At 36.6% G+C, this 23,139-nt stretch overlaps 8 protein-coding genes and 1 non-coding gene across 11 annotated transcripts; 5 read left to right on the forward strand and 4 right to left on the reverse strand.

The window, feature by feature from the left end:
• The first annotated feature begins 780 nt into the window (after nucleotides 1-780).
• Nucleotides 781-3,147, forward strand: LOC114532670 (cytochrome c1, heme protein, mitochondrial-like). Its single transcript, XM_028554229.1, has 11 exons — nucleotides 781-885; nucleotides 1,279-1,326; nucleotides 1,426-1,571; nucleotides 1,644-1,770; nucleotides 1,890-1,946; nucleotides 2,028-2,088; nucleotides 2,180-2,232; nucleotides 2,340-2,487; nucleotides 2,566-2,628; nucleotides 2,777-2,814; nucleotides 2,890-3,147. Exons 1-11 carry the CDS (start codon nucleotides 817-819, stop codon nucleotides 2,995-2,997), a joined length of 918 nt encoding a protein of 305 aa, XP_028410030.1. The 5' UTR covers nucleotides 781-816; the 3' UTR covers nucleotides 2,998-3,147.
• Nucleotides 3,148-3,294: 147 nt separating this feature from the next.
• Nucleotides 3,295-4,872, reverse strand: LOC114532671 (cleavage and polyadenylation specificity factor subunit 5-like). The gene is made up of 9 exons (XM_028554230.1): nucleotides 4,720-4,872; nucleotides 4,546-4,602; nucleotides 4,420-4,449; nucleotides 4,211-4,324; nucleotides 4,070-4,133; nucleotides 3,905-3,997; nucleotides 3,759-3,834; nucleotides 3,562-3,676; nucleotides 3,295-3,482 (listed from the first exon to the last, which is right to left on the reverse strand). The coding sequence occupies exons 1-9, from the start codon at nucleotides 4,842-4,844 to the stop codon at nucleotides 3,461-3,463; spliced, it is 696 nt and encodes a 231-aa protein (XP_028410031.1). The 5' UTR covers nucleotides 4,845-4,872; the 3' UTR covers nucleotides 3,295-3,460.
• Nucleotides 4,873-5,151: 279 nt separating this feature from the next.
• LOC114532800 lies at nucleotides 5,152-5,290 on the forward strand. Its single transcript, XR_003687981.1, has one exon. It is a non-coding gene; the product is annotated as a U4 spliceosomal RNA (small nuclear RNA).
• A 104-nt stretch (nucleotides 5,291-5,394) lies between these two features.
• Nucleotides 5,395-6,107, reverse strand: LOC114532672 (complex I assembly factor TIMMDC1, mitochondrial-like). Its single transcript, XM_028554231.1, has one exon. The coding sequence runs from the start codon at nucleotides 6,043-6,045 to the stop codon at nucleotides 5,398-5,400; it is 648 nt and encodes a 215-aa protein (XP_028410032.1). The 5' UTR covers nucleotides 6,046-6,107; the 3' UTR covers nucleotides 5,395-5,397.
• A 26-nt stretch (nucleotides 6,108-6,133) lies between these two features.
• LOC114532669 (neuroguidin-A-like) lies at nucleotides 6,134-8,928 on the forward strand. Its single transcript, XM_028554227.1, has 17 exons — nucleotides 6,134-6,242; nucleotides 6,431-6,487; nucleotides 6,633-6,704; nucleotides 6,784-6,824; nucleotides 6,907-7,003; nucleotides 7,101-7,185; nucleotides 7,285-7,340; nucleotides 7,412-7,496; nucleotides 7,570-7,656; nucleotides 7,807-7,838; nucleotides 7,941-8,002; nucleotides 8,072-8,120; nucleotides 8,210-8,296; nucleotides 8,378-8,409; nucleotides 8,481-8,511; nucleotides 8,589-8,628; nucleotides 8,762-8,928. Exons 1-17 carry the CDS (start codon nucleotides 6,168-6,170, stop codon nucleotides 8,782-8,784), a joined length of 1,011 nt encoding a protein of 336 aa, XP_028410028.1. The 5' UTR covers nucleotides 6,134-6,167; the 3' UTR covers nucleotides 8,785-8,928.
• On the reverse strand, nucleotides 8,633-10,022 carry LOC114532673 (ER membrane protein complex subunit 4-like). The gene is made up of 6 exons (XM_028554232.1): nucleotides 9,941-10,022; nucleotides 9,527-9,617; nucleotides 9,415-9,450; nucleotides 9,159-9,312; nucleotides 8,922-9,079; nucleotides 8,633-8,847 (listed from the first exon to the last, which is right to left on the reverse strand). The coding sequence occupies exons 1-6, from the start codon at nucleotides 10,006-10,008 to the stop codon at nucleotides 8,809-8,811; spliced, it is 546 nt and encodes a 181-aa protein (XP_028410033.1). The 5' UTR covers nucleotides 10,009-10,022; the 3' UTR covers nucleotides 8,633-8,808.
• A 50-nt stretch (nucleotides 10,023-10,072) lies between these two features.
• LOC114532626 (ankyrin repeat domain-containing protein 11-like) lies at nucleotides 10,073-14,944 on the forward strand. Its single transcript, XM_028554171.1, has 13 exons — nucleotides 10,073-10,135; nucleotides 10,223-10,264; nucleotides 10,791-10,944; nucleotides 11,067-11,142; nucleotides 11,273-11,665; nucleotides 11,752-11,894; nucleotides 12,004-12,198; nucleotides 12,272-13,235; nucleotides 13,340-13,977; nucleotides 14,087-14,188; nucleotides 14,264-14,407; nucleotides 14,482-14,577; nucleotides 14,679-14,944. Exons 3-13 carry the CDS (start codon nucleotides 10,804-10,806, stop codon nucleotides 14,757-14,759), a joined length of 2,973 nt encoding a protein of 990 aa, XP_028409972.1. The 5' UTR covers nucleotides 10,073-10,135; nucleotides 10,223-10,264; nucleotides 10,791-10,803; the 3' UTR covers nucleotides 14,760-14,944.
• An 18-nt stretch (nucleotides 14,945-14,962) lies between these two features.
• On the reverse strand, nucleotides 14,963-20,591 carry LOC114532627 (mitochondrial ribosome-associated GTPase 2-like). Of its 2 annotated transcripts, XM_028554173.1 has the most exons (7): nucleotides 20,520-20,591; nucleotides 16,516-16,600; nucleotides 16,363-16,445; nucleotides 16,095-16,275; nucleotides 15,772-15,990; nucleotides 15,545-15,683; nucleotides 14,963-15,438 (listed from the first exon to the last, which is right to left on the reverse strand). In XM_028554173.1, the coding sequence occupies exons 2-7, from the start codon at nucleotides 16,546-16,548 to the stop codon at nucleotides 15,056-15,058; spliced, it is 1,038 nt and encodes a 345-aa protein (XP_028409974.1). In that variant the 5' UTR covers nucleotides 16,549-16,600; nucleotides 20,520-20,591; the 3' UTR covers nucleotides 14,963-15,055. The 2 variants fall into 2 exon arrangements, with proteins under 2 accessions (XP_028409974.1, XP_028409973.1); XM_028554172.1 differs by lacking the exon at nucleotides 20,520-20,591 and having other exon boundaries at nucleotides 16,516-16,648.
• Nucleotides 16,731-22,820, forward strand: LOC114532625 (protein Jumonji-like). Of its 2 annotated transcripts, XM_028554170.1 has the most exons (23): nucleotides 16,731-16,897; nucleotides 17,211-17,665; nucleotides 17,737-17,796; nucleotides 17,893-17,975; nucleotides 18,263-19,167; nucleotides 19,257-19,327; nucleotides 19,404-19,485; nucleotides 19,576-19,644; nucleotides 19,753-19,809; nucleotides 19,881-19,952; nucleotides 20,075-20,129; nucleotides 20,246-20,280; nucleotides 20,365-20,454; nucleotides 20,546-20,652; nucleotides 20,734-20,804; nucleotides 20,890-21,095; nucleotides 21,191-21,277; nucleotides 21,356-21,451; nucleotides 21,551-21,684; nucleotides 21,752-21,828; nucleotides 21,940-22,022; nucleotides 22,370-22,471; nucleotides 22,659-22,820. In XM_028554170.1, exons 1-23 carry the CDS (start codon nucleotides 16,859-16,861, stop codon nucleotides 22,797-22,799), a joined length of 3,177 nt encoding a protein of 1,058 aa, XP_028409971.1. In that variant the 5' UTR covers nucleotides 16,731-16,858; the 3' UTR covers nucleotides 22,800-22,820. The 2 variants fall into 2 exon arrangements, with proteins under 2 accessions (XP_028409971.1, XP_028409970.1); XM_028554169.1 differs by having other exon boundaries at nucleotides 19,404-19,644.
• The last annotated feature ends 319 nt before the right edge of the window (nucleotides 22,821-23,139 follow it).

Below are 23,139 nucleotides of genomic sequence, written 5' to 3' on the forward strand. Positions count from 1 at the left end.
CGTTATGAAATCTTCGATCCATTTTTAAGACGTTTTCGAAAAGTCTTTTGTGTCAAACGATTAGTTATCAGTTCGAGTATTTCGAAGCATGAAATATTTGACTCCAAGAATTTTTCTTAATCAAGAGTAATCGTGTGGCTTGTACAGTTTGGCCTCGATGATTTTCTTGCTTTAGTTCCAATGAATAATTTATCCAATGCATACGCAATCAGCTTTATTTAGTGAATCTGTTTAAGGAATGATAAAACTTTATTAAGTTTTTGTTGTGGGTTGAGGGGTTGAATAAGTTAGTCTTTCAAGATAATGATCTTGTCTCGAAGGCTTAATTAAATTGTAAGTTTTCCAGAATGTATTTTCAAATATTCTTCTTATCTCAAACGTGCGTGTGTGTGATTTCATGTCCTTAGGTGCTGTAAAAAAGTAAAAAATGATCAAGATTGTGTCTGAACAACAGGATTTACACAAACGATGATATTTAAATCCCCATTTTATTTACTCTTTGAACCTGGATTAAAGGATTATCAATAAATTATTTTAATCTCTTTGTATTGTACAACATGGGTCAAATGCTATTTGTAAAGGTAATTCATGCGAATGATCCATTCGTTCTGATAGGATGGCACATTGCCATCTTTTGTTATCGTTGTTTGGTAATTGTTACTGCAAAAAAACATAGTTGATAGACCATTGCAACATTTCCGCCGGCCGCCTCGTTCTCAAGCGATCACGTGTCTGTACTTTAACGAACCTATTTTTTTACGCAGACGAGCATCGCGCAAGGCTTGATGGGAAGAAGCATCTTCTGAAGAAGCCAAGATGGCGTTACGAAATTTTCAGATTTTGACTAGAAATGGTCGTTTAAAACCGCTCGTTAATGCTGTAAAGGTGAGGATGTCGTCTTATATTTTTTATGGAAGAAATATACATATGTTTTGTTCAACATGAGCGAATTGTTGGGTGAAATAAGTGTATTTCCTGTTCAAAAACATGAATTGAAGATGTACAATTCTTGTACTTGTGTACAAGTAGAAATATATGCTACAACCATTTTTAAGCAAATGAACAATTCTTTCTTTTAAACTGTCCAAATTTTAGAACATCTCATAAAAACACTTTGAGATTGTCTTTAAGGCATATAAATCGACAGAAATATATTTTTTTTATACGAAATATTTGACACCGTCACACCGGTATCACATCTGTAAACCTCTTGCAAAATCATGTTGTGGTATTCAGCGTCTGGTTTCTATAAAAATATAAAATTAAATTAATTCACAGGCCAAGTGCATGAGCTCAGCACCAGGAAGTACAAAGAAATCATCAAAGGTAACATTCCACTTCCAGTGCTTTTTATATGGATCAAGGTTTATTTTTCAACCTAATTGTTCAACAACAGTTATGAATGGTTTCTTTCTTGTAATTCAGTCCTGGGTTGCTCTTGGCTTGCTAGCAGCAGGTGGTAGTGGCGTGGCTTTACTTGGTGCAACAGTATATGCCGAGGAGTTGGGGTTACATCCACCCCACTTCCCATGGACTCACAAGGGTTGGACACAAAGTTTAGATCATGCAAGGTACAGCAAGACTTCTTGTCACCTCAATTGATCAAGCTTTGTGAAATTTTAAAGCATTTTTACCTTTTATAGCATGCGACGAGGTTTCCAGGTCTACCAACAAGTGTGTGCAGCTTGTCACAGCATGAAGTATATTGCATTTAGAAATTTAGTTGGAGTTACTCATACTGACGAGGAGGCCAGAGCTTTAGCTGAAGAGGTATTTGAATGCAATATATCCTTGTCAGGTTTTTTTTGGGATCTCTTTTAAATCTTGATTGTTGGAAGTTAAACAACATGTGCAGACAGAATGAAATCTATCAATTCAATTTATTGTAGATCCAAGTTATGGATGGTCCTGATGACGAGGGAAATATGTTCGAAAGGCCAGGAAAGGTTTGCTGCTTTCTTTAAAATCATAATCCAGTTTTGTTTGTCAACAATGACTTAATTTTTTACCTTTGAAAAACTATATAGCTTTCTGATTACCTGCCTAACCCGTACCCTAACGAAGAAGCGGCCAGGGCTGCTAATGGAGGTATATTCAATCATAGATTAATTGTAAATAGTAGTGTAAATTATTGCAAATGCAAAGCATATAATTTTTAACCATTGTTTTGAATCTTCAGGTGCTTATCCTCCGGATTTAAGTTTTATTGCAAATGCTAGACATGGCGGTGAGGTGAGTAATTACAGTTGATTATAAGTATTGGTATTCTCCTTTCAAAATCAGACTATGTTCTAAAGATATAGAATGTATTAGATTGGAAATGAATTTATGCTTTTTAGGACTATATATTCTCAATCCTCACGGGATATTTTGATGCTCCAGCTGGCATTGAACTTCGAGATGACCTTTACTACAATGCTTACTTCCCTGGTCAATCAATAGCAATGGCACCAGCTTTATATACTAATATTATTGAATATGAGGATGGTAAGTATCTCTGTTTAGCTATTTGTTTAAAATCACCACCAAAATTCCCAATGCAATAAAATTTTTGTTTCTTCAAAGGTACCCCTGCCACAATGAGCCAGTTAGCTAAAGATGTTAGCACATTTTTGAGATGGGCTGCAGGTGGGTTGATATACATATTGCATTGATATACATATCATCTCAAAACCACCTTACAAACTGGACTGTTGGGCCTAATATTAAACAACACATCAATCCACATGCAATGATATATATGTTTGATCTCAACTTTGAGAATATTCTTGTTTAGAACCTGACCACGATCAGCGTAAGAGAATGGGAATAAAGGTAATGACGTTTTTTTTCAATTTTTTTTGTTTTTGACATGTTTCCTAAAAACAACCGGTTCTCTCTACCTGCTAGGCACTGTCAATATTTTCCATACTGGTGCTTGCTTCGTGGTATTACAAACGACACAAGTGGAGTGTCTTGAAGAGCAGGAAGCTAGCATATTGGGCTGCATCAAGATAATACAACCATATAAGAACGACTTTTGCAATTGTATTTATGTCTTTACCTGGCTTAGTGACGACAAAATTTGTGACATAATTTGTTGGTGGATACCTTTATGGAGTGCTGTTTATTTCATGCAAATATCAGCATGCGTTTGAAGATAAATCATATAATTTTTATTTGTTAAAAACTAATAAATTTTAGTCCACTATTGTGGATCTTTAAAAAAGCAAAATGGTCTCTTTTAATGGTTGCAGTTACAGTAGGTAATTGAAGAAGATTTCTGGAGAACCAAGATGGGGCTTCAGTACACATTTGAAACATAAGGAAAGATTTTACATTTTACTACAAAATAAATTAGTCCACAATGAAAATTTACATTGTATTGTAAGATTTTTTAAGGTGCGAGGTTGTTATAAAATATTTCATGTTTGATTCTTCATGGACATAAAATACAACTGAGAGAGCCAGCAGAGATTGATCACATGTACAGGAAGGAAAATCTAAATTGGAAAAAATAGAAAAATACTGTGAGAAAATCTGAGTTGAAAATTGGGACAACCAATGAACTAGTTACTTTACCTGCTCAGCAACTGAGGAAGGCTAGCTATGATTGGTCCATATCCTGGTGAATTATCAAATAACTCAAAGAGTGGGGCTGCGACCAACTTGTAGTTTCTTGGCACAGCAAAATTTGCTGAATGAAATATAGGAAGTTAAAGTCATCATTACACAGTGAATAACTTAAGAAGGTTGTATAAAAAGCTACAAGACCATACCTTTTTCACCAAGTTGCATTAGGAATAATTTCTTTTGTTCTTTAGGTTTTGATATATGTGCAGGAATATATGGATACTAGAAAACATACCAATGATATCTCAAGGTGATATTTCTAGGATGAGGGTACAGAACATCATGTTTTTACCTGTGGAGCTTCAAAGTTTGGCCTCCACCAACTCCCTAAACTGTCTTCAATCACCCATTCCATCTCTTGGTTACTTTCTGGACGTCCTAGAATCTGTGACAAAAAAATATATTTTTTATATATTCAAGGAGGTACATGGTGGTAGTTTTAGCTCATGGTACGTACCTCCGTCATTGCTCTTTTCAATCCTTCATTCTCATCTTCACCGGGAGTAAGTTCCCCACCAGGTCTTTGATGAAAAAATTAAAAGCTATTATCTATGTCTGCATATTTTCATCAACTTTAGATCACCACATCCATACTTACAGTTTAAAAAATGTTGTACCAAGTTGTAGCAGTAATATATGAGGTAGGCCATGCTCGTGAACAATTAAAACACCTTCAACTGTTTTTCTCATTCCAAACTTTTCATATTCAGCTCTAAACAAATATGGAAAAAGATGCAGTTATTTAAAATTTATGTACCCAATAGTAACTAATTTCATTCTTTTAGAAAAGAACTATGTAGTTTATACCTCATTCGTTGAAATCTGGTAAAAACAGAACTAGAAAAGAAATCAAATTATGACTTATAAGAGTTGTGTTATTAATGAACAGTTTTATGCTAATTATTTGTGTGATGTTTACTATATTTTCTTTACCTATCTTTCTCATATAATGCTTCTTTAGTTCCAAAAGTATAATTTGTTAACGGATACCTAAAATACAAGGGTAAAACATCAAACACTGAAATGTCTATAAATGTCTTCAGTCTTCACTCCTAGTCGTATTTTGAAGTGGTATTGCATGTCATCTACGCCTCACAGCTTACTTACAATCTGACAGTTCTTTCTACAGAGTAATTATTTGTTGCTCCAACTGACGGTAAGGCATAACTGCTACCACTTGTCGACCTACGAGGCCATCCAGCAGCACGTGCAACACCGTCTCTCGCCGCCATCTTGTATTGTTGTTGGCGTTCTTGTTCGATTAGTTATGCAATTAGCGACATAATTATTCCATAATTAACAGAATCACTCAGAAATAAGGGGAACGTAACTTTGACGTGAAAAATGTTTCTTGGAGTTATTGATTCTGCCTTAACCGAAACAATATTTTTTATTTAGTTTTCACGAGAAGACTTAGTACTGAAACTGTTGGTTTATCATTAGAGTTTCTATGTATGCGCGCGCATCATAAACATGTGCCTCCCACATGCGTTAGGATAATGCCAGTCGTTTAAAAGCCTGCTTGAAACATTTTTCGGTAGCTTTGCGCAGTGGCATTATCGTAGCTGATGAAGTTCATCTGAGGCGCGATTATTGCTGATTGAAAACTTATACCAATACCCCGCCAGACGGCCTGAAATATGGCCGGCTGTGCAATTTTTTTTGGTCCTTCATTGGACCGATATTTACAATAATAAAAATACTTGAAAGTTGTTTGAACAATAACTTTTATAAGAGTTGTTTACCAATAATTTTTATAATAAGTGTTTTATTTCAGTCATTACTTTACATATCTTTTGAACTCTCTAGTTCACTCTCCATTCTTTCTAAAACCTTTTCAGTCATTTTCAACTGATGTTTCTTTTTAGCATTTTGCATAGCTATTTCATCTTTCAACACTTTATCATATGGAATGACATAGCTCAATCCTTGCATGCATAACCCTATGGGAGTACAAATTCCTGCACCAAACAGCGCTCCAATAAGAATGCCACGAAAACCAGAGAAGAGTTTATACACAATTCCTGTGGTAGCACCTGCGGCAATATAGTTTAAAGCATCTTCCTTGTCTCGACCAATAGAGACAGCTGTAAGTGTTGTGCTGTAAATCCCAGAGTATAGTCCAGCTCGCCAACCCCAACGGCAACCATATTGAAAAAATCCTAACAAAATTGCTGAGAAATGTTCCCTTTCAGCCTGGACAGATGATGTATATATAGTTAGTTTATTACTATTGATATTTGAGACTCCACGTATCCTAGCACCATAACGGCCACCAATCATCATTCCCACCAATGATCCGCAACATACCACTACAGGAATATGTGCAATCTCTGGACGGATTTCCCCAAACTCGTTTTTTGAGAATGCTTGTTTCACTCGACCCCAAAAGGTGTCTGGCCTTTCATCATCAATAAGCATAAATTCTGTCATGGTAAAGCATTAAATTTGGTATAAAATTGACAAGTAACTTTTTTTCTTTCTTACAATTGATCTGGTGGCTTTACTGGACTATATATATAGTGAGATCTCACTGGACTAAATCACTTTACAAAATGGCGGATGAGGGTGCAAGTCTGAATTTAACTGCTGCTAGTCAGGATTTCGATGCCAGTGAGAAGGAAGATGAGGTGAAATATATACGATTTATTGTTCTATTTTATTTTCCTCTAATTGAATGTGATAAAACGAGCAAAGATGTTCAAAATAATGCCAGTGACTCCCAGTACTATAAATTTAATGTAATCTCTAAACTTCCATAATTATGAGGGCATTTTAATGCAATACCTTGGCCTTATTCCTGTGTTATTTCTTGCAGTTTATCGCTAAAGATGTTCCTGAACTTGTAGCTTTGCTATCGGACCTTAATGACAAGGTATTTAGAAGGAATTTTGAATTTTCCCATACCAATGACTAAATGAGCATGTGAAATTTATATTTATAAATTGTTGAATTATTAAATGAGCAATCAGTGCACATTTTCTGAGTCTATTAATTTACGATATAAACTGCTACTTTAGCTCTCAGATGCAAACAAAAGAACCACGTCACTTATTGAGAAAGTAGACACCAACACATTATCTACTGAAAAGGTAAAACTTCAAAATTCAATAAATAAATATTTTGTGTGATCATTCACCAATCATTCATCTGAATTGTATATTAATACAGGGAGTTAGTTTTCTGGAAATGAAATTTCATTTATTGTTAAGGTACAGTATGCTATGTTGAAAATTTTTCATTTAATCCTACCATATCATAATAAGAAACTAGAATTTACTTTTATGTTTTTAGTTACTTGATAAATTTAGTGCACTACATGCTATTAAAAGCTCATGGTAAATCCATTGAAGGCAGTCCTACTGTTGATCGATTGGTGGAGCTACGTACAGTAAGAGATTTTCTGGCTTGGTAGCCATTCTATGTAGCCATCACTGAAAGTGTTTGAGGTTTTCTGAATATCCTTTAACCCAATATCCTGTCTTCAGGTTATGGAGAAAATTCGCCCAATTGATCAGAAATTAAAATATCAGATTGATAAACTGATTAAAATTGCAACTACAGGACTTGCAGGTATGCTAAGGGTTAACCTAGGATTTCTTAGAATCTCAGTTGACATTTATCCTACTCAAATATTTTCCAATTTAAGTTGTGAATGCATGTGTGTTTCAGGACAAGAAAATGATCCTTTAAGATTCAAACCAAGACCAGAAAACCTTGTTAGCAAGGTAATCTACTATAATTTGTTATTAACAGATTGTCGTATAGTTTCATGATGAAATGCTCTGTTTTGTTTCAGCTTGAGGAGACAGAGGAAATGGACGAGGGTGAAGCAAAGAAACCAGGAATTTATGTTCCTCCTAAAGTTGCTGCTATGCATTATGGTAACTGTTGCAACAACATCTCTACAATGTCCAGTTTAAATCAGTTGTCTGATTTGAGAATTTGTTCAAATAGATGATGATAAAATGTCAAGATGCAGAAAATCAGAAGAGACAGCCAGGAAGAAAGCTTTGAGCAGTTCACTTCTAAAAGAACTTAGAGGTACGTATTGTTTCATGATGGTAGTGGGCTGTATATGTCAAATGATTTAAACTAGTTATTGCAGGACTAAGGTGTTCTACTTTCAAGAATTTTTATGTTACCATCTGTAAATATCATGGGTAATTGTTATATGTACCATTAACTTTTCAGACGAATACTCTGAGGCTCCTGAAGAGTTGAAGGTGCTTATTAAATTATTAACATTTTTTTTGAATATTCAATTTAAAATCCACATTATTTAATGAGAATGTCAAATCCAATCATTTTTGAAACATCTTCTGCAGGAAGGAGAAGTGTTTGATAAAAGAAATGAGAAAGAGATTGATGAGGACAAGCATCAGCAAAGGTTGATCTTACATGTTATTTCTTATCTTTTATACAGGAAAACTAAATTTGTCTTTTTTAAATCTTACAGATACGAAGAAGAGAACTTGGTCAGATTAATGTCAAGAAAAAGTGGAAAGGTGCAATTGAAAATCTATTCTAGAAAATTATTGTCACTGTAAGCTTGGAAGTCTGATAAAACCCATTTTATCATTTTCTAAAAATTTAGAATATGAGGAGACAAACTCAGTCACTGGATGACTTAACCAAGTTCACAGATCTGAGTGTTTTGACAAAGAATATTGTGGGTGATGAGGTACGATTAGAGGTAGCCTTAGTATATAAGTGGAAGAGGTTTTTTCTGATAGTCTGATAGATAACCTTTTTTTATTTTTAGTCAGAGGACAGTGAAGATGGTGGAACACCAAGGTTAGATAATTCATTGATGCATTATGTTTTTTATAGAAACTATCTTTTGAACTTTTTTGTGATCCTTACAGGAACACCTCCAAAAAGAAGAGAAAGTCAAGAGTATGTAAAATAATTCTGAATCCTATAGAACATGGTACAGACTCCTGTCTAACTTTATTCTTATACTATATTTGCAGTCATTTGGCAAGTCAAACAGCAACAAGAAACACAAGAAAGGTATAGTGAATATTTATTCTTAAATCTTTTTAGGTTCCATCCTTCACTCAACCAAACCACCTTTATATCTATAATCAATTTCTTTCAACAGTTTGCTATGTAGCAGTTCATATTTGCTTTCTCTTTCTGCAAGGTTCATTCAAGCGAAGGCAATGAGCTTTCTGATGGTGTTCAAGGTGGTCAACTCAGTGCCATTCCTCCACCAGAAAATTCCAGTCTCTATACAACGAAAGATCATCAAATTGGAACAAGTGAATTGAAACAAACAATATTTAATATCAGCCTGTTTTTACCTCTTTATGTTCAACAAATTCAATCCAATCTGAGGGTGAAGTGGGTAATAAACCCATGGATTGACATTTATATAAAGCCATGAATAACAATGCAATATTCCCAAGCAGGTAAATGATCTTCATAAGAAACGATTGGTCACCTTCAAGAGTTGCAAACGCTGTAATGTAATATTCAAAGATATTAGTATTATAACATTTGAGAAAGTGTACTCAAGAATAACTGTACCAATACTTCACCTGATGATATTGAAAACAAGGCTTTCACTGGCTTCAGAAACATCATACCAACCATCATGATTGGGAAAAGGGAGATTGTGTTACCAGCCATGTACATTATAAATAACGTCATGGGAATCTGTTTTAGTGGACCAATTGCAATATCCCAGGATTTCTAAATATGAAATACGATTTGAGAATAGAGTTTTATCTTTTCTGCATGGTCTCAAAACAGCATACATAACAAAGCTTCGAGCTTCATCCAAGGCAGTTTTACCTTTGTGACTAGATTGTGATCAATTTCATGAGAATCCTAAGTAAAATTTAAAAAAATTAGCATCATGGAGCCATTGCAGTAACCCAATAGTAAAATATCTTAAATCACTTGCCGTGTCTGTAAGTTGTTTGTCTGTGTATCCAGCCGGGTTAGCAAGTTCAATAGTTTGATGAGTGTATTTGTCAATAGGCATGTATTTTGGTCTAAACAGAAAGAATTTGGTGTAACATGACCTAGGTTTCCACCAAGCCTCGTTTTCATGCCAAATTGCAACATTGCACAACAAGATTATATAAGCTATGTGGTGTAGCAGGTTGGTAGATTTTTACTTCTTGCTACTGAGAAACAGCGTAGAAATCACTTCTGCACCAATTTCTGCTAATATCAACGAAAGCTCGAAAACATAGTAACATTTGCGTATTTTTACTCCTGACCAAAACAAGAATATCTGAACAGTATAAAGTGATGAAATGAGCCCAGAGTGTTAGGTATAACAGTCCTCCAACCAATCATGAATCTAACGAACCTGGAAGTTAAATCTAATGCCCATTTTGAGACGTTTTTTCCCTTCGCGACCACGTTTCGAGCGGCCATCTTTGATATCGCGCGTCTTTATCAAAAATGGGAGCCTGAGGAGGCTTCTAGTTCCCGGATGAATGATGAATGGCGTGTAGCCGCGGGAAATTTCGAAAGCCGCGGGAAGAAGGATTCTGGAACTAAGGTATGCAATATCGTAATTTTTAGTGGGTTTTTCTTTTTCGTTTCTTTATCACTTTATATATTTTAACTATAATATGTTTTGTTGTAGTATTCCGAGTTAGATTTGTTGTGGGAAAGCGGAGATTTGCAGGTATTAAACGGTGTGCTAATGGACTGAATGTAGTGAATGGTACCATGCTGCATATTTGAAAATGGCTAGAAATATATTTATGGAAGTTTAATCATTTTAAGAAGATTTATAATATAATTTATAGTAGAGTATATCAGGTTGCAGGCTTTGTCTTTGTTATTGTCATTATATTATTCATCATTCATGGTAGGTGGAATATGAACCAAATCTTGGGTTCAGCCGTTCAGGCTGAATGCTTACTTATTGAGCCTGGTTACCTGAGGTTCAACAAAATTTGAGATATTTTGAGGAATTAAAATGAGCATTTACTAACCAGATAATCACACGCTATAGTCAGAGTGACTATATCAATGCTAGGATCATGTTCATATACTCATTTCAATACCTCAAAATCTTCTCGTTTAATCTCTTAGAACCGGGATCATGCATGTAAACAGGCCCTTACTTAGACACCTGATTATACTGTTCACTGTGACCTTCTACGAAGGTACCGTTCTCTCTGCAACCTCATATTTCATACTTCTAGAAACATTAAAAAAATGGAGTCAAGTCCATTGAATGAGATGGATAAAAAGGTTGATCTGTGTACACCAACAGAAAACTTACACAAACATTGTCAAGAAATCACCCCAGATAACCCTATCGAACCTGACACAAGAATTTCATTTGGAACAAAAAAGGTACCAGTAAAATTTCAGTATTTGCATGTCTTTCGATCATGGATTTGCTATTTTTATAAATAATATTGCAAAATTGAATGTTAATTTATGTATGTATATATCATACACTTCATCTTCTAAAGTCCTCTGAAGTTGGGTCCAACCAAAAGTTGTCAAAAAGAAAATTGTTTGAACAGCCTGTTGTTGGTCAGACAAAAGGTAAATAATTTACTTATAAAATAAACGAAGATGGTCATGATGGGTTGAGGATTACTGTACAACAAGGTTTATAAAGTTCAGATAAAAATCTCAGAGCTTTTACAAGAATTCTTAGAATGAATCTTCCTAGGAGATGAGAATGTTTCTGAGATGGTTTACAAGAAAAAGCTGAAATCTGATGACACAATCAGAACTGAGGTGATCAAGGATAGTCAAAGACGAGGGAGCGCCAGCGGGGACTGTGCCCCAGGGAAACGCCCTTTAACGGAACGTCAGCAGCTTGCGTTCCTTCTTGAAGCCACAAGCTCACGCGAGAGTCAGGAGGATGAAACTAATAGCAAGTTCACGAAAATCAAGCCACGCAAAAGGATAAAGCGAAACGGGAAATGTGTGAACCCGCGCGTATATCGACGGAACGAACGAGGGGAGACTCCATTGCATCTCGCTGCCATTAAAGGTGATATTGATGGCTTGAGGAAACTTTTCAAGGATGGAGCAGAGGTTGGAGTGAAAGATTACGCAGGTGAGCAATCGTAAATACGTGATGGGTAAACTGATTTTTGATCTAGTACGAACTCGACTCATATTAAGCATTCATGCATCTCACAGGTTGGACAGCTCTTCACGAGGCATGTAACCATGGAAATCTTGCTGCAGCTAAACTGCTGGTCAAGCGTGGTGCTCACGTAAACGTACCAGGATTTGAGGGTGACACACCATTGCACGATGCTGTGGTAAACAACCATGTTGAGGTAATATTTGTTAACTCTTAGTTTCTCTTAATATTGTAGCCCATCAATCATTGACTGACTGACTTCTATCGTTGTGCTGGATGTTGATGTGCATTTTTCATTTCTCCAGGTTGTAACTATGCTGCTATCTTGTGGTGCGGACCCACATCAGACAAACATGAAAAGAAAGAAACCTTTAGATCTGATAAACAGCAGTGAAATGAGCAACACCTTTAATTCACATGGTATACATCACTCGTATTTTGAACAGAAAGACGCAAAAACTCTCAAACAAGATGTGGTGGCCTCCAGCAACAATGGAAAGGTATTGAATGAAAGTAATTCATTTTACAGTTCCTTTTTCCCGGGTGTGATAAGCGGTTATTTTTCTCTTGCAGTCGGCTAAGCTGGACTGCGAGCGTTCACATGCAAGAGGATCAATTTTAGGCAACGAGATCCAGCGAAAAGAGACGCAAGGAGAATCCAAGATGGAGAAACCTGTGATGTATATTTGTAAACTGGAGCCTACTTTATGTACCACGCAAGTGACGACTTATAAGAAATGTAGCAAAACGGTGCAGGGGGGTGACGGCGCTAAGAGCAAGGATAGTGTAGATGACAAGGAAGAAAGGAAAGTGAATGAGAAAGAGTTGAGTGGAAGTTCACCTCTGCAGAAAGATGCAACAGAGGTCAGACTGAGGAATGAAAAGTCTTCGCATCAAGTTGGAAAACTCGACAGCATTGGAGATAAGAAGATGACATACAAGTTGACTTCGTTGACATCACAGAGAAACCAAACTACAGGAATCTCAGGGAACATGAAGGATGCTGTGGGCGACAGGAATAACGACCTCAGCAGGAATAACGAGGATGAACTTAATCAGTCTCAGGAGGCAGAACACATGAAAAACGAACAGTTTTTGAACAAGGTTGAGGATGAGGGAAACGACATTGCGGTGATGAATAAACCGGAGAAATCTTTTATCAATTCTGAGGATATCGTATCAAGCAGCGATGAGACAGAAGGAAATGCCAAAGCTGTGTCAGAGAGAAGCAGAACCCCAGAGATTGACGAGAGCATTGCAGTGGAAGTTCTAGCAACTGGTCTTTTCTCAACGATGTATGCTCACCTTCACGGCTCTTTTATCGAAGAGCAGTCAGACGTTGATCATCGCAATCGCCGAGAATCATCCGAGAGTCAGCCAGAAATGATGAATATCGGCTTTATTTACGATAATATGCCAGCGTCTAAGAGGAATGAGGGAACATCTGTACACGAAGATGATCCTTTCCTTGACGTGGAGCACCTAGAACCAGATCAACCATCAACTGAGGTCAAGAAATTTGGAGCACAACTACAAGGTGAGTTTTAGGTGCTGATAAATCTCAATTCTTCTCGTCTTTAATCCCTCTAACGCCCACTGAAAAGTGACCATTCTTACAAAATGCCATCGCTTTTACATCAGGTGGTCTTGTCGATGCGAAGAGGAACATCTTCTGTAAAAAGAAGACGAAAGCTAAAGATGAGACTTCTAAAATAGTTGAACAAACTGTAAACAAGTTCATGTCAGGTGATGCTACCTCGGCCCGATCTGCAGGAATGAAGCACAACTCTTCTAACTGGTGGAGATTTGATGATGTGGGCTCAGAGAAAGATGGCGAATTTGAGACAGTCAGAAAAGATCAGACTATTGCAGTCGAGGAACCAGCAAGAAAAGATCCAACCATCGGATACAACACGAATGATTTCCAACGTTGGAACGTTGAGAAGAAATCAAAGGGAAGAAAAAAAATCAGCGCCGGAAATACTGCTCTCACCAGGAAGGATAAAATATCACGTCGTAAAACTGAAATTTCACGAAATCCCGAAGTTAACGCAAGATACGAGCAGCCTGAGAGTCAGAGGGTTTATAGTTCCAAGATAAACGGAGATGGTCAGAGATTAGAGCATGGTGTTGAAACTGTAGTTACGACGAAGCCAGCGGTATCATGGCAGTCCCTCGTGGCTGCAGGAAAATCTCGGTTATCAGAGCTGAGTATTCCTGGTTATGACGAGTTTTTGATGAAGACTAAGAGATATGATTTGGCAATGAATAGTAATAACGTATGTCAAACCGATGTTTTTTATAGCGTTGTTCAAACTTTGTGATTGAAAACACATTTTTGGCTGAATTCTTTTCTCTTGTCCTAAGATTTTACTTCTGTTTTTACAGGATACCGAAGATACAACCCACTTTGCGTCAAAAGAAGATCAATTATCTGCCAAGTATAAAAAAACCAAAAGAGAACTTCTGAAGAAACAGAAAAGTGAACTGGTAAAAGTTGCTTTGTTTTTTCTGTACTCATGAAGCAAATTAGTTTATAATAATGTTATTTATTTAACAATACAGGACAAACTGCAGTTAAGTATGGAACTAGAAATTGTGAGACTCTACAAAAACCAAGCTTACGCTTTCCTCAAGTGTAACCAACCAGCCAGCGCATGTTCTGCGATTCACTGGCAGAATATGTCAAAACACCAACTGGAGAACGAGGTGAGTTGATCAGAAATACAATTTCCTTGGCCTAAAACGCATGTGTGTAGAACTCTGTATGTTTCTTCTTGCAGAAGAGTAGGTTATCTCAGCAGCAGTTTCTGCCGATGGATCAAAATACAGCGTTTGGTAATCATCGCGAGATAGTAAAGAAATATGAGAATCTGAAGGTAATACGGCATACCCACACACTAGCTCTAGCTTACAGCATGACCATTCAGTTTGATGAAGGAACAAGCTAGCTGATTTGAGCTATTTTTTATTTTCACAGACCCTGATGACAAACAGACATAAACATGAACAGGAATCTTTAGACGCCGTGGTAAAACTGAAGTTAGAAAGTTGCGTGTAGCGGATTGTGTTTTATACGGTTTTCTAATTTCTACACAGCTGTATATAAACGTTAGGATCGCAACGACAGAGACGAAAACAAATGAACAAAGTTTTGTGGTAAAAAGCTACTGAAGTCCGGCAGAGCTCCGCCATTGCATGCTGTTTTGTTTGGGGTTGTTGTTTTTCAGGGGTTGTCGTTTTTAAGGTGTTGTTTTATTTAGCTCCCAAATGTTGTTTTACAGATATAAGCAACGTTGAACATGAACTCACAGTTCGTTTTATATTTCTTGTTTACTAAACAGTTAAATACTTTCGTTACGTTTCACCGAACAATTCATATTTATTCAAACCATGTTCATATAACTTTCGAATAAATACTTTTAGGTTTGCAATGTTCGTCCCTAATTTTCCTGATACTGCAATGAACGGTAGAGGTATATGTTTAAATTGTGTCTCAAGGTTCGTTGAATCTTTCAAAAGATCTATTTTATTCGCCACAACAGCAGCGGGTAAAGATGATAAGCCAGTTTTGTAAAGATCAAGTTCTTTCTTCAACATACGAAGATGTGATGCTGGATTGTCCTGAGAAATATCTGTTACGTACAATAGACAACGACATCTTTCAATATGCCGTAGGAACGAGTGACCCAAGCCTTTGTTCATGTGAGCTCCTTCAATCAAACCGGGAATATCAGCAACTGAAATATTAGAAAAACTTTAGTTTATTCATGAGAGAACCTTAGGGTACATCTTGTTGGTTCTCACTCAAAGATATATAATTACAGTAAATTCCCTGGTAACTACCTGCAACTTGAAGATAATCTTCAAACTCCACCATGCCGACATATGGATTGCGTGTGGTGAAGGGATACGCAGCCACAGCTGGCTTTGCATTAGATATTGCTCTTAATAATGTTGACTTGCCTGCATTGGGAAACCCAACCTAGAAATGGATATATTTCATCAGTTCTAAAGAAAATGCATATTGCAAATTTTGGAGCTAGTACTTTCTGAATAATTTGATCTTATACCAGGCCAATATCAGCAATAGTCTTCAATTCTAGTTCCACCACCTTCTCCTCTCCAGACTCTCCATCAGTACACTCCAATGGTCGACGGTTTAATGAGGATTTAAAGTAAATGTTTCCATAACCCCCTGCTCCACCATTGCTCACAATAAACTGTTCTTGATGGTTCTTCATGTCCCCAATCACCTCTCCATTGCACTTCACAGTTGTGCCTAGTGGGACCTTATATTACAAAAACTATTGGTCATATGTATACAGAATTACAACTGAGTGATTGCATTTTAACCATAAAAATTTATTCCAATTCATTAATCATAATCCTGAACCTTCACAATAAGATGTTTCCCATTCTTTCCATGGCATGCTTTTGTCTGACCATTTCCACCATTCTCCGCTTTTGAATATTTCTTGACGTGTCGTAGTTGTTTGATGGAAATATCTGCTTCCAAAACAACATTACCACCTACTCCACCATTACCACCATCAGGCCCAGCTTTCCTGTTCCCTCTACACAGAAAAGGGCAACAATTTATATTAAACCATCAGCCTTGAGTGAGGGCAAGTGGTACATAGCAATATCCTCATCAAACATACGCAGTTCTTAGCAAGTGAGCACATCCATCTCCACCATTTCCAGCCTTAACCAATACCCGTCTCCAGTCAATAAATTGTAGCTCCTAAAAGAGATGGTACTTTATCTTTAGTTATTAGTTTTTTTCTAGTTCTGTATATAAATTCAATTTCTACCTTGGTTGTTCTTTGTGAAAGATAGCGGAGCATTCCAAAAATTGTTTCTAGGAAATCTCATATGATTACTTGGTAACCATAAGACCTGTCAATCAAAGTATTAAACGTAAGAAGTTGCAATTTAATTTGCTAATTAAATTCAGCCTTATTTGAGCACGCATATTGCAGGCATGCGGCACGGTCAAAAAACGTCGTTTAAGTCGAACAAAATGACGAAAACAAAAACAACGTGTTCTTGAAAGCTAAATGTACATTTTGCAAATATTTTATATTTCTTTTGAAAAACATCTGTCTTGAATTTTGCGTGGGAATTATTTCAATTGGATGTGGTTTTTAGGTAACCATGCACAGGCCAAAAAGAAGGATAATTTCACGTTCTTTGGTAAGATGAAATTTTACTATTTTTTGAATGCATTTATATGCAGATGATTTCAATTTTCGCCAAAAACATGCTCATGGTATAAAAGCCCGTCAGGGTACTGACTGACCTACCGTTATTATAAGAAATGTTACTGTTATTATTTTACTTAATAGTCTTTCATTGAGCTATTTGTTTGGGAATAACCCGGACTAAGAGAGTAAAGAGATGGAGTATACATATATGACAGTTATAATAGCTGCCAATTAAATCCATCTGTTCTTCTGAAAAAACGTGTATGCATGCATATTTGAGTATGCTTAATATTCGTTATTAGGAATATAACAATGGCATGTTACATGAGGAGGAAATAGCTTTAAGACGGGCACTACATGCCTCGCTGAATGCTTCAAAAACTGTTGACAATGAAGAAGAATACAAAGATAGCTCTGATGATTCAAGTTTGGCGAGTTTCAAAAAGCAAGGGACCAAATCAAACCTGGGGGCTTCAGGCATAGACGAGGGTTCTCAGAGGAATAAAAGAGAATGCGACGAGAGTGTTGGCAGCAATGATAAGAAAAGACAGAAGAAATTATTAGTTAGAATTAAACCAAAGCACAGAAAGAGAAAAGGTTTGGGTAATGCTGCTTCCAAAGACATTGGTAAAAAGAAAGTTACAAAGAGTAAAATTTTAGCAGTTAAGGAGGATGATAGGAGAGTTATCAAAAGAAGGAGACGAAAGAAAAATGTGGATCAAATGATAGATGATAGGAATATGAAATCAAATGAAAGGTATGGTTTATAAGTGAAAGTAAGAGTAGTTTTTCACAACTAAACATAATTCATCTCTTTCTGCTGTTTAGTTTACCCAAAGTTCATGTGCAAAGGAAATTTCCTCAGACCAGCCCGGCAAGCCCAAGAAGGTCTGAGATAGATTAATATTGTTAACAATTGTTCAATATATTCAAGATAATTGTAATTGAATGTGTATCCTTGATATAATTGTTCTTATTTTTCAGCTTACTCTTATTTCAAAGTCAAATGCAACCAATGACAACCAGAGCTAAGACAGAAGACTTCCTTGACTTCCTTTGTCTTCGAGGTATCAGACACTTTTGTTCATTCTTTCATATGAAGCTAGTTTAGAGTGCAGTCAAGCACCATTATCTAGGCAATTTGTGGTGATAAATACTGTGTTGACCATTATTACAAGGGAGTGAATCTTCATACTCAAATTGTTAATGAGAAACCTTGGTGGTAATTGTCAGTTGATTTTGTTTTCTTAAAATGAGCCAAAGATCTGCAAAAGGGAAATTTGCATCTCTCATGACAATTTGATTGTGGATTTAGTCACTAAGTTGTGCTTATATATAAACTATTTCACTCTAGGCTCGACTCAGATGCCAAAATACTTAGAAATGTTTAACAATCCTTGTGCACCAGTTTCGCCATTGACAGATGAAGATGAAAGTTGCAAAACAGCTTCTTCTAAAACCTCTGCTAACGAGGAAAAAAATGATAATGAACCAGATGTCAAACAAAATCTCATCACACAGTTAGAGGAAAGCGCAACATCAACTAGTAGTCCTAGTTTGTTAGTATCCTCGCCAGTCTCAACGCGGGTCCAGTCTCACACCATCTTACCTCAATTTACAAGCAATCATGATGTTTTAACACATATCCCAACTCCTATCCCATATCCAACACCACCCACACCTGCCAAGCAACCAGGATTTGATGTGTATGGTGCCCCAAGTACCACCAGGGTTGCCCCCTCCCTTGTACCCAACCAGCCTAGAGTATCATCAATGGTCACAGAGACGCACATGTCTCCACACATGTCTCCTGGTGAAAGACATGGATTCCATCCTGTCAGTCAATCTGGACCAGTGGATAAAGAAACACTAATTAGGATTTCCCCACATAAAGTAGATGAAAGTGGTGGTAAGCTTCTGAAAAGCCCAAAGGAAAGTCCTAACAATAAAAAAGGAAAACTACCAAATAAACAGCAAGATATCATTCCAAATAAATTGTCCAAGGAAGGTCTGATAGGAAGCCCAAATACAGCTAAGAAAAGTAAAAGAAGATCTTTAAATTTTGAGTCAATTCCAATGGACTCAATTCCAGATGGTTGCCAGGATCCTGTGAGAGGTGGACAAAGTCAGAGCAATTATGTTCCAATATTTAAACCAACAGAAATTGAATTTAAGAATCCTTTGAAGTATATTGAGTCAATCAAACCAAAGGCTGAAGGGTTTGGTATTTGTGTCATAGCTCCTCCTGACACATGGCAGGTATGTGCATGAGCTTTGTTACTGAGTTTTTTGGGTGTCTTTCTGAGTGCTCTAAAATAAACAAGGCTTTTCTAATCTTTCTCTCATAGCCAGAATATTGTCTTTCTGATGAAATTCGTTTTACAACTAAGTTACAACGTATCCATTGCCTTGGCAAAAGGTAAGAATGTTTCCTTCTTGTAATCATCTAGATGGTAACTGGTTAAAATAAATATCATTTCTCTGGTAATGTATAGTTATCCAACTGTTGAAGATGAATTAGCTGCCATTAAACAACATCTTGAACAGCAAGGTATATTACTTTCAGCTATGCCACAGGTACGTCTTATTAATCCCCGGTTTGCTGAATATAAAATCATCTTGTTTATCTCTCGCACGCAATCTCAAAGTGCCGAGGTTTCCTCTCAGATTGCAGGTTGTGAAGTCGATCTTCCTTTAATGTCTTCAGTTGTGGAAGAATTTGGAGGTTTGCAACAGGTATCAGATTCTAATTGTGTTTCTAATTGAGCAATTCAACAATTCTAATTCTAATTGAGCAATTGAGTAATCCTAATTCTAATTGAGGAATCACTAATTCTTCTGCAGATCATCGATAAAAGGAAATGGACAAAAGTCGCTGATAAGTTGCAGATACCAAAAACCGTTGAGTCTCTCCTTTCTGAATTTCTTCAAATGTCTTCTGCTTCATATATGAATATTGCATTTTGTTTTAGGCGGTGGACAGAATCACGAAACTTGAGCATATCTACTGCAAATATTTGTTGTCCTACGATATGCTTTCGAAGGTGAGAACTGCAACGACACCCGTCCTGGGCTGACGATCCAACCCACGAGACTATATCAGTAAACTGTCTTTCGATCAAAAACAAGTAAATAAACAAATTAGCTGTTGCTTTTGGTCTTTTAGGAAGAGAGGACAAAACTTCGCGCTGATGAGGAAAATAAACGTAAAGAAGATTCTGGTACGTAGGCTTTATCCACTCATGATAAAGTTATATATTTGCGATTATTATTTATATATTGATATAATAATTATATATTTGATTACTCTCATTATTTTGGTTTATCATCATCTTAGGATCGTCAAAAACTAAACAAGAATTCATGACGAAGGTGAAATGATTGCGCTAACCAGTTTTCATCGTATTTTCATGTTCCTGCTAACTCATCCTTCTACAATCACCATGCACGCTCTAGGGACGGTCAATGTCTCTTGCCATTTTCCAACGCAATGCAAAGAACGTTAACGAGTTTTACATGAAACATACAGACATCACAAAAATTGAGGTAAATTTAAAGTATTGGTTTTCCAGGAGGAAAGACCCCTGAAGACATACCATTCAGTGACTTACTTGTTACGTACTTTTCCTTTCATTAGGACGTTTTTTGGCAAATGACAGATGAAGGCCGACGTTATGTTGTTGTCCACTCAGCAATGTTGGACGGTACCGCTTTTCCGACAAGCAAAACTAAACCGTTTTACAAGTAAGTTAGATTTACCGAAATTACTCGTATTTCTAGTGCAGATTACAGACTCGATCTAATCCAACATCTGGGTTCGTTTAGATCCAAGTGGAATTTGAATGTTCTACCAAGAGTTCCAGGATCACTTGCAAGAGATCTTCCCGATGTGGAGGGTAGGTATTGTTGCTTGTTTTCCCTGTATATAAGTTATGTTATTCCACTGTTTTGATCCTGTGATCCCGTTCAAACAATATCTAGGTGTTACCTCACCTGTGGTTAAAGTAGAAATGGTCTTATCCACGGAGACTTGGCATCCTCCAGCACATGATATGTTAATTTTGGAATATCTTCATCAAGGGGAGAATAAGATATGGTATTCTGTTCCACAGCATAGCAAGGATAGATTTTTGGAAGCTGTTAAAACTGAACTTAATGGAGATATTGATCGTATGAAAGATCGCGCGGTAAATAAAATTGAAGCACAGGATATATCTCCTTAAATTGTGGTTCAAGACTGAAGCATTTTTATCGAGCATCTTTCTTTCTCTCACCCGCTCAGATTTCTCGTTCATCATTGATCAAGTCTGGAATCCCAGTGTATAAAGTTGCTCAAGAACCTGGACAATTTATTGTCAAATTTCCACAGGTAATAATTTTAATTTCATGCCAAAAATTTGCGTGCTAAAAATTAAAAGATATTTCATTTTATTCATGTATTTTAAAGGCTTATCATTCATCGTTGTCAACTGGGTTTTGCGTCTCAGAATATGTCACGTTTGCTCCACTGTCCTATGTCCCACGAATAAAAACTACATTTCAGGTGGGATGACTGTGCCTGTGGTAGATTCTACATAATTCATACTTTTTATTAATGAAAGGTTATATTTCTACGGATCGTTCTCTATCTGTTTTCAATCAGGGAGATTTAAAATCTGAAGTTGATCATTTGTTCAGTTGGGAATGTTTCATTGTGTCCTCGATGAAAGAAGAGTTGCGAAGAAACAGCTGTGAAGAAACTCTGAACATTTTAATACCAGAACTGAAAGAGTTAAGGTGAGTTTTCAGAAGTGTTGTCTTGTTTGTACCAGAGGCTGTATCTTTTGATGAATTTCTCTTCCAGGGACGTTGAGACCAGATTGCAAAGTGAACTCTCAAACTTAGGAGTTATTGAAAAATCAAGAACTGACATTTCTCCAGGTTTGTGAAAGAGCGTTTCATGTTCATGCACGAGCCGTCTCAGTTGGAGAAACAATGTTTGGATCTTATTGCAAGATTGACTGTTGTCTCAGACCTCAATGTTTATTTCAGAAAAGAAACCTCGTGGTCGGCGCATAAATTCTGACGAGATCGAAAACTGCCATGAGTGCAATCGTTTCTGTTTTCCCTCAATGGTAAGGATGCTGGAGGAGCCAGACTAACAGGCTAAAGATCTATCACAATCCAGGGATGGTTGTACAAAAGCTAGATAAGGCTTCCACCTAAGGCTAGTGATTTTTTAGCTATTGTGAAAATGTTTTAAAATAAAAGAAATTACAGCTTTGGTGCCAAGCAAAGTTTTAACCTTGATTATACCAAACCACAGGCAATTTTAGACCGATTAGAAAAATCCACTTTCTGGTGGGTAGCGCTATCCAGTTTTGTACAACTGGCCATTGAGTATTAGTCATGCTAAAGATGTGCAAAGTATGGGCATGTTCCTTGATCTTATTGTTAACCTTTGTTAAATATTATTTCCAAGATAATGGATAGCTCTGACACTCCGCTGTGTTTGAATCATGCGTTGGAAAACCTCAAAGAACAGAAATCATCTGATTACACACTAACTTCTCATCTCTCATTGGTAGGTTGATTTCATAAAATAATTGAATTTCACACCTATTCATAGATGTGGTATAAAAACTACCTAAAATACTGCAATTTACTATCTACCAGACAAAGTTTTTTTTCTTCAGATCATTTTTATGCTGCAAAGTTCAGACTATACTATAGCTTCTTGATGATGATTGGTAAATTTTTAATTAATTTAGTCTGATCTGAACGAGTTAGTCAAAGAAGCTGAAGATAAATTACATCTAATTCAAACAACACCTCGTAAAGCGAAGAAACGTCAAGCAGGTGTTATCACATCCTTTGAAGGTAACATTAAGATCCCAGACACATTTGAGTGAATCATGAGGGAATAAGCTGGCTGTGCTCACAGGCCTGCCTCTACAAGCTTACGTCAGCTTCGCTCAGCAGATTGAAAGGAACTGTGGTGTTGTTTCATGTGGTTGCATGGGAATTTAGTTTTGTTAAACACTTGATATTTTACTTCCACGCTGGAATGTTTACGTGAAAAACATTATCAAATGCTACAAACAGTTTTTTAAAAATACATATTTTACAACCAAATTCATACCTTTACAACTATACAAGTAAAACTACAAGGGTGCACATTGAATAATTGAAACCCTGTCCATAGTTAGCTCTATAAATCACCCAACATCTATTTTATCTCTAAAATTCATA

This window comes from Dendronephthya gigantea, unplaced genomic scaffold, assembly GCF_004324835.1.
Source record: "Dendronephthya gigantea isolate DGI-Jeju-01 unplaced genomic scaffold, DenGig_1.0 000080F, whole genome shotgun sequence".
NCBI classification, from domain to species: Eukaryota; Metazoa; Cnidaria; class Anthozoa; order Malacalcyonacea; family Nephtheidae; genus Dendronephthya; species Dendronephthya gigantea.

What these genes read in the sequence shown, in the direction of transcription:
- LOC114532671 (XM_028554230.1), bottom strand. Translation starts at nt 4,844, where the DNA reads ATGGCGGCGAGAGACGGTGTTGCACGTGCTGCTGGATGGCCTCGTAGG. An exon ending in GTAGAAAGAACTGTCAGATT is followed by an intron (nt 4,603 to 4,719) that starts GTAAGTAAGCTG and finishes CTTGTATTTTAG; the next exon opens with GTATCCGTTAACAAATTATA. An exon ending in AATGCAACTTGGTGAAAAAG is followed by an intron (nt 3,677 to 3,758) that starts GTATGGTCTTGT and finishes TATTTCATTCAG; the next exon opens with CAAATTTTGCTGTGCCAAGA.
- LOC114532627 (XM_028554173.1), bottom strand. Translation starts at nt 16,548, where the DNA reads ATGCTCCGCTATCTTTCACAAAGAACAACCAAG. An exon ending in TTTCACAAAGAACAACCAAG is followed by an intron (nt 16,446 to 16,515) that starts GTAGAAATTGAA and finishes CATCTCTTTTAG; the next exon opens with GAGCTACAATTTATTGACTG. An exon ending in CTATTGCTGATATTGGCCTG is followed by an intron (nt 15,684 to 15,771) that starts GTATAAGATCAA and finishes ATCCATTTCTAG; the next exon opens with GTTGGGTTTCCCAATGCAGG.
- LOC114532672 (XM_028554231.1), bottom strand. Translation starts at nt 6,045, where the DNA reads ATGACAGAATTTATGCTTATTGATGATGAAAGGCCAGACACCTTTTGG.
- LOC114532669 (XM_028554227.1), top strand. Translation starts at nt 6,168, where the DNA reads ATGGCGGATGAGGGTGCAAGTCTGAATTTAACTGCTGCTAGTCAGGAT. An exon ending in AAAAGAAGAGAAAGTCAAGA is followed by an intron (nt 8,512 to 8,588) that starts GTATGTAAAATA and finishes CTATATTTGCAG; the next exon opens with TCATTTGGCAAGTCAAACAG. An exon ending in CAACAAGAAACACAAGAAAG is followed by an intron (nt 8,629 to 8,761) that starts GTATAGTGAATA and finishes TCTTTCTGCAAG; the next exon opens with GTTCATTCAAGCGAAGGCAA.
- LOC114532626 (XM_028554171.1), top strand. Translation starts at nt 10,804, where the DNA reads ATGGAGTCAAGTCCATTGAATGAGATGGATAAAAAGGTTGATCTGTGT. An exon ending in TGTTGTTGGTCAGACAAAAG is followed by an intron (nt 11,143 to 11,272) that starts GTAAATAATTTA and finishes GAATCTTCCTAG; the next exon opens with GAGATGAGAATGTTTCTGAG. An exon ending in TGGAGTGAAAGATTACGCAG is followed by an intron (nt 11,666 to 11,751) that starts GTGAGCAATCGT and finishes TGCATCTCACAG; the next exon opens with GTTGGACAGCTCTTCACGAG.
- LOC114532625 (XM_028554169.1), top strand. Translation starts at nt 16,859, where the DNA reads ATGCACAGGCCAAAAAGAAGGATAATTTCACGTTCTTTG. An exon ending in AATATGAAATCAAATGAAAG is followed by an intron (nt 17,666 to 17,736) that starts GTATGGTTTATA and finishes TCTGCTGTTTAG; the next exon opens with TTTACCCAAAGTTCATGTGC. An exon ending in CCAGAACTGAAAGAGTTAAG is followed by an intron (nt 21,685 to 21,751) that starts GTGAGTTTTCAG and finishes TTTCTCTTCCAG; the next exon opens with GGACGTTGAGACCAGATTGC.
- LOC114532673 (XM_028554232.1), bottom strand. Translation starts at nt 10,008, where the DNA reads ATGGCCGCTCGAAACGTGGTCGCGAAGGGAAAAAACGTCTCAAAATGG. An exon ending in ACAAACAACTTACAGACACG is followed by an intron (nt 9,451 to 9,526) that starts GCAAGTGATTTA and finishes AATTTTACTTAG; the next exon opens with GATTCTCATGAAATTGATCA. An exon ending in CTTGTTTTCAATATCATCAG is followed by an intron (nt 9,080 to 9,158) that starts GTGAAGTATTGG and finishes ATTACATTACAG; the next exon opens with CGTTTGCAACTCTTGAAGGT.
- LOC114532670 (XM_028554229.1), top strand. Translation starts at nt 817, where the DNA reads ATGGCGTTACGAAATTTTCAGATTTTGACTAGAAATGGTCGTTTAAAA. An exon ending in GTACAAAGAAATCATCAAAG is followed by an intron (nt 1,327 to 1,425) that starts GTAACATTCCAC and finishes CTTGTAATTCAG; the next exon opens with TCCTGGGTTGCTCTTGGCTT. An exon ending in TATTATTGAATATGAGGATG is followed by an intron (nt 2,488 to 2,565) that starts GTAAGTATCTCT and finishes GTTTCTTCAAAG; the next exon opens with GTACCCCTGCCACAATGAGC.